Source organism: Salmo trutta, chromosome 35, assembly GCF_901001165.1.
Source record: "Salmo trutta chromosome 35, fSalTru1.1, whole genome shotgun sequence".
In the NCBI taxonomy this organism is placed as follows: Eukaryota; Metazoa; Chordata; class Actinopteri; order Salmoniformes; family Salmonidae; genus Salmo; species Salmo trutta.
In genome coordinates this window covers 6,369,227-6,388,460 of record NC_042991.1, presented here as the reverse complement: position 1 = coordinate 6,388,460, position 19,234 = coordinate 6,369,227, and the positions used below count along the sequence as shown (strand labels likewise).

Genomic DNA, 19,234 nt, shown 5'->3' with positions numbered 1-19,234 from the left:
AAAAAAAATGAAATGAAATGAAATATAAGTCGCTCTGGATAAGAGCGTCTGCTAAATGACTAAAATGTAAATGTAAAATGTAGAAATTGAAAAGGAGGGTTACTGTCACAATTGTTAATATTTTTTTAGAACATTTAGACAAAGGTGTGAGATGAGGGGCTCATTTTTACAGACATGGGAGGAGAGGGTTGTTGTTCTATAGGTACAGTACATAGTATGCATTGTATCCAGCTCGATTGTAACTGTTATGTACTAGTAATTCTGTTGTGTATTCAGTGTGGTTTCATATACACAATATATACAAAAGTATGTGGACACCCCTTCAAATGATTAGATTCGGTTATTTCAGCCACCGGTTGCTGACAGGTGTATAAAATCGAGCACACCGCTATGCAATCTCCAAAGGAAAACACATTGGCAGTAGAATTGCCTTACTGAAGAGCTCTGGGAATTTTAACGTGGCTTTGTCATAGGATGCCACCTTTCCAACAAGTCAGTTAGTCAAATTTCTGCCCTGCTAGTAAATGTTTTTATTGTGAAGTGTAAACGTCTAGGAGCAACAATCGCTCAGCCGCGAAGTGGTAGGCCACAAAAGCTCACAGAACGGGACCGGCGAGTGCTGACATGCGTAGCGCATAAAAATCGCCTGTTCTCATTTACAACACTCACTACGAAGTTCCAATCTGCCTCTGAAAGCAACGTCAGCACAATAACTGTTCGTCGGGAGATTCGTGAAATGGGTTTCCATGACCAAGCATCTAGACAATTCTGTGTTTCCAACTTAGTGCCACAGTTTGGGGAAGGCCCTTTCCTGTTTAAGCATGACAATTGCCCCATGCACAAAGTGAGGATCATACAGAAAAGGTTTGTCGAGGTCGGTATGGAAGAACTTGACTGGCCTGCACAGAGCCCTAACCTCAACCCCATCGAACACCTTTGGGATGAATTAGAACGCTGACTGCGAGCCAGGCCTAATCGCCCACCATCAGTGCTTGACCTCACTAATGCTCTTGTGGCTGAATGGAAGAAAGTCCCTGCAGCAATGTTCCAACATCTAGTGGAAAGAGTTCCCAGAAGAGTGGAGGCTGTTATATCAGCATAGGGGACCAACTCCATATTAATGCCTATGATTTTGAAGTGAGATGTTCAACGAGCAGGTGTCCACATACTTGTGGTCATGTAGTGTACGTAATATACTCACTTCCCATCCAGGCTCCTTACCTATGCTGCTGTACAGTGCCAACATGTTACCACAGAGTTTCTAAACCCAGAGGTGCTGCTTCGCAAGACTTCTGGGAATGCTTGCGAAACAGACCAAGCAGACCAGGCTGGGGTTTGAGAAGTCAATTAGAGAAGCGAAAAATTCTTCCTTAGTGGATGATTTTCTCAAAATCTAAAGGCACAATCTAGACTGGAGTCAACGTCGTAAGTACAGTAGTTGAACATGTTATTATTCCAACCTTGTGAAAGTGACACAATGACACGTTTTAATTTTCGCCAAAAACAACTTTGATTTGACGGCCTGCACAAGCGCAGTTCAGTGCGAGACGACCGTTGGACCCGATGACGTGTTTCTGCGCATGATCTTAGCTAGGCAATGTTGCCATTACATCACCTACAAGTGTGATCGGAGATTTCTATTGGAGAAGCAGTTCCTGCCTATCTTTATACTGTACTGTCTTAGATGTTACTGTGGTACAGACGCTTTCCCTCCCCATCTCTCTCTCACTCTCCCTCTCCTTTCTTCCTTCTCTCTCTCTTGGCCTGTCTCCCGCCACGTGAGAGCAACCCAATCCCTCTGAGATGTTTTTCTCGCCTGCGTTTCCAGACCCCAGCATGAGCGAGGAAGAGAGCAAGCAGCAGCATGCCTTGGTGACGTGCCATCTGCAAAGCCGTCGTGTTTAGTAACTCGATCAAGGGGCCGAGGTACAGTCCTCTGAAGCAAAGAGCATTAGAGGCGTGAAGGAAGGCGCCAAGCGGGGCCCAGTCGGCAGCTTTGATGTGTAAAAACCTGCATCTGTTCGCTGCTCGTCTAGCTGGCCGAGCCAGAAGGGGAGGTAGGGAAGGATTGGGAGGCCTCGTCTCCATGCTGCATCCAGGAAATATGTGTTGGCTCTAATAGAAACGCAAAGCAAGGGCAGAAATCATATCTCCAGCTGTGAAACTCTAATGTTCTTATTAAAACTAACTCGGTGAATCCCTGAGTGTATGAGGAGAGAAGAGAGGGATAGAGAGAGAGAAAAAAAGAGAGAGGGATAAAGAGGTATCCTGGCTGGACGGTGGTGGCTGTCTGTCTGTCAGGATTAGAACAATTGAGTCCTCTCTCTCTCATTTTCTCTCTCTCTCTCTCTCTCTCTCTCTCTCCTCTCAGCCCCTGAGCAGTGTAAACGCAGCTGCCCATGCTTATATTATCCATGTCCCCATTCTGCTGTCTCTCACATCCTCTCCTCCCAACCACGTTACGCTGCTGCTATTGTGTGATTCTCGCCCCGAGCAGAGCAGCAGCTCTAACTGACATACATCAAAAGAGTGGGATAAAGAGACTGTTGTCGGAGAAAAATGCACGGAATTATACGATTATTGTTTTTAATTAATTTTCTTTTCTGCATCAATAAAGGCGAGTACGACAGCCCCCGGGGGCTACACTCTAATATGAATCACTATCACCCCCTAAACTAACGGCACACTTACTAACGCCAAATGAATCTCCACACATTACATTACATAACAAAGCCTAACTACAACACTACATTTGGGGCCTGAAATTTGAATATTACCATTTTTATAGAACAATATTGAATTGATCAGCCGCGTTGAACGAATGGCGTTGTGACAGCAGTAAAGGTCAGCGAATGTGTTGGTTGTAAACAGGAAGCTGGGATAGAGTAATCTCTTAAGATATTTATAACTAACCCAAGATAGACCAGAGTTGTAAGGGAGTGCGTAACTGGCTACAGGGAAGTCAGGGGCAGGAGAGCAGAAATGGGTAGCAAACGGAGCCCTTTATTGAGGCCAACAAAACACGGCACTCAGAAAACTAAACACGCACGGGTTACAATAAACCGGCGCAAACCAGCCTGGAGTACACATACATTTACACATAACAATTCCACACACAGACATGGGGGTAAACAGAGGGTTATATGGAAGACGCGTAATGAGGGAATGCAAACCAGGTGTGCTGGGGAAAAAAAATAAAAAATGGAAAATGAAAGGTGGATCGGCGATGGCTAGAAGACCGGTGACGTCGGCCGAAAGCCGCCCGAACAAGGCGAGGGACCAACCTCGGTGGAAGTCGTGACAGTACCCCCCCCTGACGCCGACACCGGCCTCGGCGACGACCCGGAGGGCGAGGCACAGGGCGGTCCGGCCGGAGTCGGTGGAACTCCCGCAGCATTGAAGGGTCCAACACGTCCTCCACCGGGACCCAGCACCTCTCCTCCGGACCGTACCCCTCCCACTCCACGAGGTACTGAAGGCCCCTTGTCCGATGCCTTGAATCCAGTATGGAGCGAACGGAGTACGCCGGGGCCCCCTCGATGTCCAGACTCCTGGAGCGGGCCAGCCACCACTGGCCTGAGGAGAGACACATGGAACGAGGGGTTAATACGGTAATCGGGGGAAGCTGTAACCTGTAACTAACCTCGTTCAGTCTCCTCAGGACTTTAAATGGCCCCACAAACCGCGTGCCCAGTTTCCTGCAGGGCAGGTGGAGGGCAGATTTTGGGTGAGAGCCAGACCCGGTCCCCCGGTGCGAACACCGGGACCTCACGGTCTGCGCTGGTTTTCTGGCACAGCACGGCCCGCTGGAGGTGAACATGGGCGGTGTCCCATGTCTCCTCCGCGCGCCTGAACCAGTCGTCCACCGCACGAGCCTCGGTCTGACTCTGATGCCAAGGCGCCAGAACCAGCTGGTACCCCAGTACGCACTGGAAGGGGAGGAGGTTAGTGGAGGAGTGGCGCAGCGAGTTCTGAGCCATCTTGGCCCAGGGCACGAACGCCGCCCACTCCCCCGGCCGGTCCTGGCAATAAGACCGCAGAAAGCTACCCACATCCTGGTTCACTCTCTCCACCTGCCCATTACTCTCGTGGTGTTACCCTGTGAAGGGGAGATCGGTAAGAAAATTAATCGACAGGTGCGACCAAGGCCGTTGTGGAACGAGTAAGGGGTGTAGCTTACCTCTGGGCAGGTGCCTAGGATCCTTACACTGGGTGCACACCGAGCAGGAGGAAACATAAACCCTCACGTCCTTAGCCAAGGTGGACCACCAGTACTTCCCACTCAAACAGCGCACTGTCTGACCGATCCCTGGATGACCAGAGGAAGGTGACGTGTAAGCCCAATAGATCAGCCGGTCACGGACAGCAGACAGAATGTACAGACGCCCAGCGGGACACTAGAGGGGAGCGGGCTCTGCACGTAACGCCTGTTCAATGTCAGCGTCCAGCTCCCATACAACCGGCGCCACCAGGCAGGAGGCCGGGAGTATGGAGGTAGGATCCATGGGCCGCTCCTCTGTGTCATACAGCCGGGACAGTGTGTCTGCCTTCACATTCTGGGAACCTGGTCTAAAAGAAAGGGTGAAAACAAAACGGGTGAAAAACATGGCCCAACTTGCCTGACGAGGATTCAGTCTCCTCGCTGCCCGGATGTACTCCAGGTTGCGGTGGTCAGTCCAGATGAGAAAAGGGTGTTTAGCCCCCTCAAGCCAATGTCTCCACGTCTTTAATGCTTTGACGAGAGCCAACAGCTCCCGGTCCCCCACATCATAGTTTCGCTCCGCCGGGCTGAGCTTCTTCGAGAAGAAGGCACAGGGGCGGAGCTTCGGTGGCGTGCCCAAGCGCTGAGAGAGCACGGCTCCTATCCCAGCCTCGGACGCATCCACCTCCACTATGAACCCCAAAGAGGGATCCGGATGGGCCAGCACGGGCGCCGAGGTAAACAGAGCCCTTAGGTGACCAAAAGCCCTATCCGCCTCAGCCGACCACTGCAACCGAACCGGACCCCCCTTTTGCAGTGAGGTAATGAGAGCCGCTACCTGACCAAAACCCCGGATAAACCTCCGGTAGTAATTGACAAACCCTAGAAACCGCTGCACCTCCTTTACCGTTGTGGGTGTCGGCCAATTACGCACGGCTGAAATGCGGTACCCTAGGAAGGAGATGGACTGCTGGAAGAACAGGCATTTCTCAGCCTTGACATACAGGTCATGCTCCAACAGTCGACCAAGCACCTTGCGCACCAAGGACACATGCTCGGCGCGTGCAGCGGAGTATATCAGAATGTCATCGATATACACCACTACACCCTGCCCGTGCAGGTCCCTGAAAATCTCATCCACAAAGGCTTGGAAGACTAATGGAGCATTCATCAACCCGTACGGCATGACGACGTACTCATAATGCCCTGAGGTGGTACTGAACGCTGTCTTCCACTCGTCTCCCTCCGGATACACACCAGGTTGTAAGCGCTCCTGAGATCTAGTTTCGTGAAGAAGCGCGCCCCGTGCATTGACTCAATCGCTGTGGCTATGAGAGGTAGCGGGTAACTGTAATTCACAGTGATCTGGTTAAGGGCTCGATAGTCAATACGCGGGTGCAGACCTCCCTCCTTCTTCTTCACAAAAAAGAAACTCGAGGAGGTGGGTGAAGTGGAGGACCGAATGTACCCCTGACGCAGAGATTCGGAGACATATGTCTCCATAGCCACCATCTCCGCCTGTGACGGGATACACGTGACTCCTAGGAAGTGCGGCGTCTACCTGGAGGTTTATCGCACAATCCCCCGATGATGGTGTGGTAATTGAGTCGCCTTCTTCTTGGAGAAGGCGAGAGTCGGGGGGAATGCGCACGGTGGAGACCTGGTCTGGACTTTCCACCGTAGTAGCACCAACGGAAACCCCTAAACACCTCCCCGAGCACTCTCGCGACCACCCCGTGAGAGCCCTTCACTGCCATGAAACAGTGGGGTCATGACAAGCTAACCAGGGTAGGCCTAGCACCACGGGAAACGCAGGAGAGTTAATGAGGAAGAGACTGATTCTCTCCTTGTGACCCCCCTGCATCACCATGCCCAGGAGAGCGGTGGTCTCCCTAATTAACCCTGACCCTATTGGTCGACTGTCTAAGGCGTGAACTGGGAAGGGCATAGCCACTGGAACAATAGGGATCCCTAAACTATGGGCGAATGATCTGTCTATGAAATTCCCAGCCGCGCTTGATTCTACGAGCGCCTTATGCTGGGAATGCGGGGAAAACTCAGGAAAAGTAACATGCAAAAACAGGTGTTCAACAGAGGGCTGGGTGAGAATGGTGCTGGGTCACCTGGAGTGACGCCAGAGTTCCCTGCCTGCTACCTCGACCCCCAGAGGAACCAACCCGACACGACCAGCAGTGTGACCTCTGCCGCCACAGATGGTGCATGTGAAGGAACCTCCTCCGGTCTGCCTGAGCGCAGCACCTCCCAGCTCTATGGGTTTCGGAGCGGTGGTGCTGGGGGATGGAACCAACAGATCCCGATCTGGACCTCCGCGGATAGCCAGCAGGTTATCCAGCTGAATGGACAGGTCCACCAGCTGGTCAAAAGTGAGGGTGGTGTCCCTGCAGGCCAACTCCCGATGGACGTCCTCGCGCAAACTGCCGCGATAGTCGTTCCATCCCGTGCCAGTGGCCAGGGTCCGAAAGTCCATCGCGAACTCCTGGGCGCTCCTCGTCCCCTGCCTCAGGTGGAAGAGACGTTCACCCGCCCCTCTACCCTCGGGCGGGTGGTCGAAGACGGCCCGGAAGCGGCAGGTGAAATCCTATAAGTGGTCCAGCGCCACATCTCCTTCTCCCCACACAGCGTTGGCCCACTCCAGAGCTTTCCCCGAGTGGCACGAGACGAGGGTGGACAACCTCTCACGGCCGAGGGAGCCGGGTGAACGGTCGCCAAGTATAAATCCAGCTGCAGCAGAAAACCCTGGCAGCGTGCAGCCATCCCATCGTACTCCCTGGGAAGTGCGAGATGAATCCCACTGGAACCGGATGCGGAGGGGGTGAGTAGTGGAGACCCCTGTTGTGCTGGTGGGGGCGCTGGAGGGACTGCCTGTCTCTCCCAGCGGTCCATCGTCTGGACGACGTGATCCATGGCGGCGCCGAGATGGTGAAGCATCGCCGCCTGCTCCTGGACGCGCTCCTCGACTCCGCTACCAGGGGTACCTGCTCCTGCTGACTCCATAATTTGGGTGTGGAATTCTGTAAGGGAGTGCGTAACTGGCTGCAGGGAAGTCACGCGCAGGAGATCAGAAATGGGTAGCAAACGGAGCCCTTTATTGAGGCGAACAAAACACGCACGGGTTACAATAAAACGGCGCAAACCAGCCTGGAGTACACATACATTTACACATAACAATTCCACACACAGACATGGGGGAAACAGAGGGTTATATGCAAGATGAGTAATGAGGGAATGCAAACCAGGTGTGCGGGAAAACAAGACAAAACAAATGGAAATTGAAAGGTGGATCGGCGATGGCTAGAAGACCGGTGACGTCGACCGCCGAAAGCGGAAGTCGTGACAAGAGTGTTGTTTCCAATGGGAGCAAATTCATCGTAGTGGAGGTGGGCAGAGCCAAGCACGAGCTAGTGAGATCCTATTGGCGCTTTCTAGTATTTATTTGCATATTTCCATTAGGGAAGACTATTCTGTGAAGTGCGCGTGTGCATTAACTCATTTCACCCTTGCATTCCTTCTAAACAATGCAATTTTTTAAAACTTTGTTAAAAGGTAAAGTCTACAAAACACAGTCCACTCTGTTTGTTACAGGTTCTAGTTTTGGAAACAGAAAATTGAATGGAGATCATATGTTTCATCGATGACAAAATTAGCAGAATGTTATCCAAAATCCATCTCTCCCACTGCCAGCCACAGGCTCCTCTTATCACCATATTTGGTAGTGAGTGGAAACACCAACCGGATGCTTCACATTTATACATCCGAGTTGATGGCTGCGGTAAACCTATTAGTGATTCTATGAAACTACCACATTGATTAGCATTAATTTGCTACTTTTTAGGTAATAGATTATCCCTCTCTATAGTCAGCGGTGTAAAGTACAACCTCTTGTCGGTCGCCTAGGATAGGGGGCGCTACAGCGATTTTTGAAAAAAAATTGTGCCCATTTTAAACGGCCTCCTACTCAAACTCAGAAGCTAGGATATGCATATAATTAATACTTGTGGATAGAAAACACCCTAAAGTTTCTAAAATTGTTTGAATGGTGTCTGTGAGTATAACAGAACTCATATGGCAGTCAAAACCCCGAGACCGATCGTAACAGGATGTGGAATTCTGAATTGCGGACTCAACTTCATCACTTTGCCTATTAATCACACCGTGAGCAATGGTTCATTGAGCACTTCCTATTGCTTCCACTAGATGTCCCCAGTCTTTACAAAGTGGTTTGAGTCTCCTACTGTGAAAACTGACAGAATGAGAGTCTGTGGAAAGTGGTCACATGAGGAGGGCCATCACCATTATGACGCCTGCACCCCTGGCTACCCTCCCCTTTCGAAACGTTTAGAAAGACAATGCAATCGTCCCCCTTGAATCTTATTGGAGCTCTGGTTGAAAAAGCCCCTAAAGATTTATGTTATACAACGTTTGACATGTTTGAACGAACCTAAATAAAAAAAAAAAGCATTTTATTGAAAGAGGAGTCCCGCGTCCGACGGAACTTTTGGAGCAGCCTTCAGAACGCGCTAACAAGAACAAGCTATTAGGACGTAAAGGATTAACTTTTTCGAACAACAATACATTTGTTGTGGACCTGGGATCCCTGGAAGTGCTTTCTGATGAAGATAATCAAAGGTAAGGCATTATTGACAATAGTATACAAGAGTAGATTTGATATGCGATTGTTCCAAGATGGCGCTGACCTGTAACGGTAGCCTATTTTTCTGAGTATCGCATCCCCTTTTATCGCCAAGTGTGATTACCCAGTAAAGTTATTTTTAAATCTGGCATTACAGGTGCTTTCAAGAGATATTCATCTATAAATCTTAGAATGACAATATTACATTTTTAAAATGTTTTCGAATAGTAATTTAGTAAATTGTAGCGCTGTTTCACCGGATGCATTTGAGGGAAAATAGTTAGTCAACGTCACGCGCCGATGTAAAATGCTGTTTTTATATATAAATATGAACTTTATCGAACAAAAGAATGCATGTATTGTGTAACATGATGTCCTAGGAGTGTCATCTGATGAAGATTGTCAAAGGTTAGTGCTGCATTTAGCTGTTTTTTGGTTATTTGTGATGCATGTGGTTGGTCGGAAAATGGCTATGTGGCTACTTTTACGATATACTCCTCTAACATAATCTAATGTTTTGCTTTTGCTGTAAAGCCTTTTTGAAATCGGACAATGTGGTTCGATTCAGGAGAGGTGTATCTATAAAACGATATAACATAGTCCTATATTTGAAAAAAAAAATATGACATTTTGTTATGCTAATGGCGATAGTATTTTTCGCTGGATGTCCGCTGGATGTCCGTCCCACATACGGGACGAGCCCGACAAGATTAAGTAAAAATACTTTAAAGTACTACTTAAGTCATTTTCTGGGGTATCTGTACTTTACTTTACTATTTATATTTTTGATAACTTGTACTTTTACTTCACTACATTCCTAAAGAAAATCATGTGCTTTTTACGCTTTTTACGCCCTGACACCCAAACACCCTCGTTACATTTTCAATGCTTAGCAGGACAGGAAAATCGTCCAATTCACGCACTTCTCAAGAGAACATCCCTGGTCATCCCTACTGCCTCAGATCTGGCGGACACACTAAATACACATACTTCGCTTGTAAATTATGTTGGAGTGTGCCCCTGGCTATCTGTAAATAAAAAATAAAGAAAAATGGTGCTTAATGTAAGGAATTTGAAATGGTTTATACTTTTACTCTTGATACTTAAGTATATTTTAGCAATTACGTTTACTTTTGATACTTAAGTATATTTAAAACCAAATACTTTTAGACTTTCACTCAAGTAGTATTTTACAGGGTGACTTTCACTTTTACTTGAGTAACTTTCTATTAAGATATCTTTACTTTTACTCAAGTACGACAATTGGGTACTTTTCCTAGCCCTGCTAAAAGTTGAATAACAATATGGTAATGCGAACCCTGCTGTTGGAAGTTCATTATTTCATTTATCTCTGGCCTTAGTGGAAGCTGCTAAGAGGGGTGCGTTCAAGCGACGCAGCATTGTAGTCTGCATTATTCAACAGCATGGAGACTCTTTATGAATAGTTCAATCGCATTCATCATTAAATATGCCATCAGTTTGCCTAGCTAATGACTGTTAGGTCCTGTATCAGAATGCAATATCAAAACACGTTGGATTTCCAAAGGTTGCACACATAGGAACGCTTGAGTTCTCTTTAGGTAAAAGGTCTATATTTTCGGGTGTTGCCTCCGTGTTTCCCTGCAGGCTGTGGAAAGTCAATGCAGTGAGGAAACACGTGACACGTCTGTATGGTACTGTATTGGCTCGTTGGCTTCGAACGGTGAAGAATAGACATAAATCTGTGTTGTACCCATGTGGTGGTGGTGGTGGTGGTGGGGGGGGGGAGATCCAATAGCACACCAGTTATACTGAGCAATGAGGGAGAGGCAACACCCACAGGATGGGGGGTGGGGAGAGAGGGGGGTAGGGAGGGAGAGCAAGATTGAGAGAGACAAGAATAGGCTGTTGGCTGTGCCACATGGGGAGAACTGGTGAACCTTGAACCCTAACACACAAAGGGAATAGAGTCTGCCTAACAACATACCACATGGTTAAACACACATATACACACACACACACATATCCAGCAGTGAGTGCGTCTGTGTGCCCGCTGGTTAGTGTCTACTTTGTGTCACTCCCTGATGGAAGCATCAGAAGTCAGAGTCGAGGGAAATTAAATCTGAATGCCAAGCTTTTCCCTGAACCAGTGACATACAGTGTCCCTTACAACATGGATGCAAACACACACATATCACACATATACACACATACAAACACATACATCCATGTGTCCACAGGGTTTATGTACACTGCTCTACGTATTTATTTGCACATTTCTGAACGCATAAACAGACATGTATGAAAATACCCTCAAGTACTGTACATTCTGTACTGTTGCCTCATATGAAACATTTCAAATCCAAAATGCTGGAGTATAGAAAAATGTGCATCCCTGTCCAAATAAATATGTAGGTGAGTGTATATTTATGATGTAGAGTGCATTTGGAAAGTATTCAAACCCTTTGTCCTTCTGGAAGGTTCTCAAATCTCCGCAGAAGAACTCTGGAGCTCTGTTAGAGTGACCATTGGGCTCTTGGTCACCTCCTTGAACAAAGCCCTTCTCCCCCGATTGCTCAGTTTGCCCGGGTGGCCAGTTCTAGGAAGAGTATTGGTTGTTCCAAACTGCTTCCATTTAAGAAGGATGGAGGCCATTGTGTTCCTGGGGACGTTCAATGCTGCAGACATTTTTTGGTGCCCTTCCCCAGATCTATGCCTCGACACAATCTTGTCTCGGAGCTCTACGGACAATTCCTTGACCTCATGGCTTGGTTTTTGCTCTGACAGGCACTGTCAACTGTGGGACCTTATAGACAGTTGTGTGCCTTTCCAAATCATGTCCAATCAAATTAATTTCACCACAGGTGGACTCCAATGAAGTTGTAGAAACATCTCAAGGATGATCAATGGAAACAGGATGCCGCTGAGCTCAATTTCTAGTCTCATAGCAAAGGGTCTGAATACTTTTTGGAAAAAGGGAAAGGGTCTAAGATATATATATATTATTATTTTTTTGCAAACATTTCTAAAACCTATTTTCGCCTTGTTATTTATGGGGTACTGTGTGTAGATTGATGAGGATTTGTATTTATTTAATACATTTTAGAATAAGGCTGTAACATATCAACATTTTGAAAAAGGGAAAGGGTCTGAATACTGTATATCCTTACTCTGATGGAAGCATGTTGCGGAGTCTATATGGGAATCTATAGCGAAATGACATCCAAACGCTGATGTTTTCCCCTTGTGAAACCTGTGACATTCACTATATATACAAAAGTATGTTTACTCCCCTTCAAGTTAGGTGATTTGGCTATTTCAACCACACCCAATGCTGACAGGTGTATAAAATTGAGCACACCGCCATGCAATCTCCATAGACAAACATTGGCAGTAGAATGGCCTTACTGAAGAGCTCAGTGATTTTCAACATGGCCCCATCATAGGATGCCACCTTTCCAACAAGTCAGTTCATCAAATTTCTGCCCTGCTAGAGCTGCCCCAGTCAACTCTAATTGCTGTTATTGTGAATTGGAAACATCTAGGAGAAACAATGGCTCAGAAGCGAAGTGGTAGGCCACACAAGCTCACAGAATGGGACCGCAGAGTGCTGATGCGCATAGCATGTAAATATTGTCTGTCCCCGGTTGCAACCCTCAGGACTGAGTTCCAATCTGCCTCTGGAAGCAACGTCAGTACAAAAACTGTTTGTCGGGAGCTTCATGAAATGGGTTTCCATGGCCGAGCAGCCGCACACAAGCCTAAGATCACCATGCGCAATGCCAAGTATCGGCTGGAGTGGTGTAAAGCTCGCCGCTGTTGGACTCTGGAGCAGTGGAAATGCGTTCTCTGGAGTGATGAATCACCATCTGGCAGTCCAACTGACGAATCTGGGTTTGGAGGATACCAGGAGAAAGCTACCTGCCCGAATGCATAGTGCCAACTGTAAAGTTTGATGGAGGAGGAATAATGGTCTGCGGCTATTTTTCATGGTTCTGGCTATGCCCCTTAGTTCCAGTGAAGGGAAATCTTAACGCTACAGCATAGAATGCATTCTAGACTATTTTGTGTATCCAACTTTGTGGCAACAGTTTGGGGAAGGCCCTTTCCTGTTTCAGCATGACAATGCCCCTGTTCACAAAGTGAGATCCATACAGAAATGTTTTGTCGAGATCGGTATGGGAGAACTCGACTGGCCTGCATAGAGCCCTGACCTCAACCCCATCGAACACCATAGGGATGAATTGTAACGCCAACGTCAGCATCCAACATCACTAATGCTCTTGTGGCTGAATGGAAGTAAGTCCCCACAGCAATGTTCCAACATCTAGTGGAAAGTCTTCCCAGAAGAGTGGAAGCTGTTCCCAGAATAGCAGCAAAGGGGGGACCAACTCCATATTAATGCCCATGATTTAATGCACACGCTCAACCAAGCGGTCTCAGACAGCAGCTGTACTGGGCCTTGTGGATCTTGTGAAATCAGTTTTCACCTCAAGGGTAGAGCATGTAAATGAAAGTCCTGTTGTCTTTGCAGGCTGTGTCCCCTTCCTTTCTCTGTTTGTGTGTCTAAGGCTCGGGAGAGGCCCTCTGTCCTCCTTACTGCTGTGTTCCTACACACTCATTACAGTCACACACACTACCCACTGACTGATGATGGATTACTACTGAGCTCCATGGTTAGTCCTCAAACCTGCGACACACACGCACGCATGCTAAATGACTAAAGTGTAAATGTGTACACACACACACACACTCTCCCCAAAACAGGGACATTGCAGAAACCCAGCGCCCTCACTACCTTACCATCCGCCCTTACTGTTACACGAAGCACACAGTTTACCAAACAGCGTTTCCACTGGAGAAATACTGTCAGGGATAAGGCCATCAAGCCTATGTGTAGTTAAAAGACGCTCCCTTACGTTTTTTCTTCAATTTGCCATGGCTTCTGTATTTATTTGTCTTTCTGTGTGAAATTGAACTGCACTTACTGTAATTTGGTCTAGTGCCACTCAGCGAGGCTGAAGAGCATAGTGCCTGATTCGCAGTCGTTCTACACAAGCCTACAATTTTAATGTTATAAGTGGAGTTTCAGTTCAGACTCCATCCTTTAAGACTGTGCTAGTTGTTTCGCTTGGTAAAAGCACAGGCCTGCTTCATTTAAGGAAGGAGTATTTGCTGTTTTCTGTTTTCATTGAGCCAAGATAAAAGGAGTTCTCTGTCTCATCCGTACACACACACACACACACACACACACACACACACACACACACACACACACACACACACACACACACACACACACACACACACACACACACACACACACACACACACACACACACACACCTCTGAACCTAACCCTAACCTTAACCCTAAGCCTAACCTTAACCCCAAAACCTAACCCTAGCTCCTAACCCTAACCCTTAACCTAACCCTAACCCTAAACCTAATTCTAACCCTAACACTAATTCAACCTTAACCCTAAGCCCCCTATAAATAGCATTTGACCTTGTGGGGACTAACAAAATGTCCCCAGTTGGTCATATTTTTGTTTGTTTACTATTATTGTGGGAACTTATGGTCCCCACAAGTATAGTTAACACACACACACACACGCGCACACACACACGCACACACACTCATAGTAACACCAGACTACATATGCTGCTCTATTCTTTTAACAACCACAATAAAATGTGTTCCCTCTTTTTCGTTCATATAATCCTTTGTGGGGTTATTATTTTTACATTCGTACCTTGCAGGCAGCTAGTCCTTATCCTGGTTCTTTGTTTAATTTATCATATAAGTCATTCATTAAAACCTTGATTCTGAGAGGCTAATGACCAGGGCTTGGGGGCACGTGAACCAAATGTCCTTTTGGATTACCATCTTCAGCCCTCATGTTGCTGTTTCAGCTCTCCCTTCCTCTACCTCTGACCCAGAGCAATTGCTACACACAACAGCAACACCACAGTAACAACACAGAAACACCAGCACAGCTGCTCTACTTTACACCGTGGCATATGCTAATTCTGTGCAATTAAGCCTCTTGTGTGTAATTCTCTTTTTCTCTACTCTCTCTCTGTGTTGTTTTAAAACCCCACTGTGACTTCTGTCAAACATCTGTATAGAGAGCGTGAAGATTGTCAAGTCAGAGCATCATTAGGAGAGAATATATTTAGTCATAACCACACACACGCTTGCTTACAACTCCTCCCACACAAATGAACATACTTAGCACACACACACGCCTCTCTCACCTCACACACACACACACACACACACACACACACTCTGTTTCTCTTTCGCACGCACGCACGCGCACACACACACACACACACACACACACACACACACACACACACACACACACACACACACACACACACACACACACACACAGCTCTCCTGATTGTAATACCTACCAACCAGGGCCGTGGGCAGAGTCAGGCTCTTATCTTGAATGGATGTGTCTGGGTGAATTATTAACATGAAGAGGTCTGGTCTGGTGGAAGAGGAGACGCAGCCTGTCTCATTCTCAAATGGCTTATTCATTCATTCATTCATTCATTCATATACTTCTCTCCATTTTGGAGATTCTTCAGATGCAGTTTGTCATCTCAGTCACCAGATTCAGATCACGCGTGACATATTCTGTTTTAAACATTTGTTTATTTTTTTGTTTCCGATTAATTGAATACTTTGTATTAATTGAATGATTTGTTGTTATTCTTGGTTTCTCATCCATCAGTGAAGAGTGTCGACATTCCGATATGCTAATTATTGTCAGCTGGTTTCCTAAGTGTTTTTTGATACTCTTCAGTTGAGTCAACTAAATCTCTCTTTTTTTTACATAAATTGTGCTTTTAGCTGAAGTAACATCCAGTCCACTCTGTTACCCCAGTTTCCTCTTCCCCTTTCTCGCTCTCTCTCTCAATGTTTTTCTTTCTCTCTCTGTTGCTGTGCCTCTCTCTTTCTCTGTCAGTTTTTCTCTCTATGTATCTCTCTCTCACACACTTTATCCCTCACATACCTTCCATCTTTGGGTCTCGAAGTGTACTTTGAGGACGAGAGTACAGAGCTCCCTTTAGGAAAACTAGCTTTCCTCGAAGCGATCTCGAGTGGTTTGTGTCATTCCCATAGCCTCCCACAGTGAGCTGAGTAAATGACACGGATATACCTACCCTCTCTCGCTGTCTGGCTCTCCCTGGTCTAACTCTGAGAGTTTTTCTCCCTTCCTTCCCAAGTGTCTCCTCTTCCGATCCATCTCTCTGTGTCCCTCCCAAACCTTAACCCTCCCAAACCCTTCTAAGTCTGAGTCTCGAAAAGGTAGAATGAGAGATGGTACTGCACCTTCTAGCCCTGCACTGTTGCAAAAAATCCTGCTGTTTTTGCTAACTTACTGGCAGTCAGTTACCTGTAAGTTAGTGTCGAAAAAGGTACAGTATGTTACTGTAAAATCCAAAGAAATGTTGGTTTAACTGTACATTACTATACACTGCAGTAATGTACTGTTAAACCAAGTAACTTACAACTTACAGGATCTTTTTTACAGTGCAGTCTTTCTACTTCCTCGTCCAAGACCCTCCCACTGTGAAATAAAACATTAAATAAATCTCAATCTCTCATCATTAACGCTCTTTCTTTTTCTTTCAGAGAGCCTCTGTGATTCACCCTGGTTCACCCTAACCCTATACTAGTCTAACTGCTTCCTCTCTCCGCCCCAGACCCTCCGTCGGTGGAGCCTGTGTTGTTAGAGATGCGTCAGGGCCTGGGCCGGCCAGTGGTAATGAACTGCCGGGTCCTGCGTGCCCACCCTTCCCGGGTGCTGCGCTATGAGTGGCGGCTGGGGAACCGCCTGCTCCATGCTGGACATTTCGACCAGAGCGACGAGACAGAGTACACCGTCAAAAGCCTCAACCGCGAGGGCTGGGGGGAGTACACCTGCGATGTCAACAACGAGGCCGGCGCTGGGCGCTGCACCTTCCTGGTCACAGGTAAGGAATACTTGATGTTTTTAAATGCATTTGAATAAAGTTGAATTTGATACTTCCTGTTCTCACATCACTCAATGTGGTTTGTAGCCTGGCATTCTGACTTTCCTTGTCCAGTGTCAGTATGCTAGTTATACTGAACAGAATTTAGATTGGCTATTTCACTACGTCTCAAAGCACTTCGCATTTTATGAGGTATAACTTACATCTTTCCTTTACATTGAGTTAATGAAACCCACCCACCTGTGTAGCCAGGCAGCCATGTTGTGCCCCATCTCTGTAACAGACTTCTGAAGCAGGATGAGGTTTCCCTATCCTCCATCATGGCAATTAAACTTCCCAGCAATGTATCCTTAATGGCTGAATGATGTGAATGATGTCTGTAGCAAATTGAAACTTGCCTGTCAGACGGGTAGGTAGATACAGTACGTGTCCCATAAGGCAATTGATTGAAAAGGAGTAGGCGAGACAGGCGACAGCCTAATACAGATTGTCCATTTGAATGTGAGAGATGTCTTGTATAACAGCCATGTCAGTCTTAACACTTACTTTTACACATCCCCTAGTGTGTGTCCCAAATGGCACCCTATTCCCTATAGAGTGCACTACTTCTACGGGTCCTGGTCAAAAGTAGTATACTATGTAATGAATAGGGTGCCATTTGGGATGTGGCTTTCTAGATTACTAATGACAGTTCGCACTATACAGGAAGGACCCGATCCTTCATACAGGAAACAGATTTGTTAGGTAATTCATTGTTATTCCACTCTGGCTATGTATTTTTAGATTGCCATGCTGCAGTGTTTGTGGTGGAGCGCATGAAAATAGCAAGAGGAGCAGTCAGTGGCCGTGTCATCGCTCACACAGAGCGCTTGTGTTTTATGACAGGGCCAGATTAGTTTGGAGCGGCAGAGAGAGAGAAAGAGAGAGAGACAGAGAAACACAGGTTGAGGAAAGGAGAACGGGTGAAATAGACAGTGCCAGGGGACAGTGGCATAAGTGGCAGAGGATCAAAGTGACAAATACGACTCCGTCCTGAACTGCTCCGTTCCTGATGGGAGGTCTGGGAGGCAGAAACCTTTGCCATGATCCTGCGGCTCTCTCTCTCTCTCTCTCTCTCTCTCTCTCTCTCTCTCTCCGTCTGGTAGAGATGGACAGTGTCTGGTCTGTGTGTCATATATCAGTCCAGCCCCTGAGGAGAAGGTAGAGTGGAGGAGGAGAGGAGATCATCCCCTCCGGCCGTTTGCTTTTCTCAGCGGATCTCGTGTGCCATCGGTCACCTGCCACCTTCCTTCCCTCGCTCTCTACTTCCATCCCTCCTGTCCTACTTTCCTCCCTCATCATCTCTACAGCAATACCTCCATCCCAGTTCACAGATTCTTACCATTCATCCCTCCCTCTAGCCCTCCATCCATCCATCCTCTATCAAATTCTCCCTCCATCCATCTCTCCCTTGAGCCATTTATCCCTTGAGCAATCTATCCCTCCCCATGTCACTCCCTCCACCTCTCCCTCCTCCAGCCATCCCTCCAGCCCTCCTTCCATCTCTCTATCCTCCCTCTCCCTTCATTCCTCCATCCATCTCTCCCTCCATCCCTCCAGCCTTCCCTCCATCCCAGTGCTCCAGATTCCTACCATCTGGATGTGTCTGCTGCCAAAGGTACGGCAACTCAGTTAGTTAGCGGGCCCCCGGGGTCCTGGAGGGATCCCAGTGCTGAAAATCCACATTGGGCTCCACTGTACCCTATCCTTCCCTTTACTCCCTCACTTAACCACCCCCTCCTCCTCCCATCCTAAAACATGAGCACTTCCAATGCACCCAGTCTCACCTAATCCCCCCTACCACCATCACCATCTGAAAAGATGAGGCTAGTCCGATCCCTGTGTGTGTCTGCAACGGTGGCCAGACATAATGGCATTATTTGTCCTTATTAACAGCATATCGTTCTGACTGTATATCGACTGGGGTTTAGCGATCACAGAGTGAGTTAAGTAGTTGACCTGTTAATGAATGTACAGATACAAAAGCTTGAATGCCAAGACAGGTCAGTAGTGGAGAAAGTAATCACATGGGAACTTAATCCATTACGTTTGTTTTGGTTCTGTGTGTTTGTTGCCCTAAGAGCAGTTCAAATTCCCTGGCATAGATTCACTCTTCACTCAATATTTAAGATGGCTGAGGAAAGGGTGCTAGGAGTTTGTGTAGCAGTTTGTTGAGGAAGGGAAAATGGGCACATCATATTGAGAAACAACAAAACTTCAATGCACGTCAATCATTCACTGTGGAGGTAAGCTCTGATATGGTAGAAGACTGAGGCAATGCTATGCATGCAAAGAGAGAGAGAGAGAGAGAATGTGAGAATGAGGGAGAGCAGAGAGAAGATCAGGTCTGTGTACAGTAAAAATGTA

At 47.1% G+C, this 19,234-nt stretch overlaps 1 protein-coding gene across 3 annotated transcripts in view; it reads left to right on the top strand.

Moving 5' to 3' along the window:
• Positions 1-19,234, top strand: part of LOC115174515 (MAM domain-containing glycosylphosphatidylinositol anchor protein 2-like) — a 344,881-nt gene that overhangs the window by 232,827 nt on the left and 92,820 nt on the right. For all 3 annotated transcript variants that reach the window (XM_029733126.1, XM_029733125.1, XM_029733127.1), the window contains exon 10: positions 16,559-16,828. In XM_029733126.1, the coding sequence (XP_029588986.1) occupies positions 16,559-16,828 (270 nt within the window). The remainder of the gene's footprint in view (positions 1-16,558; positions 16,829-19,234) is intronic.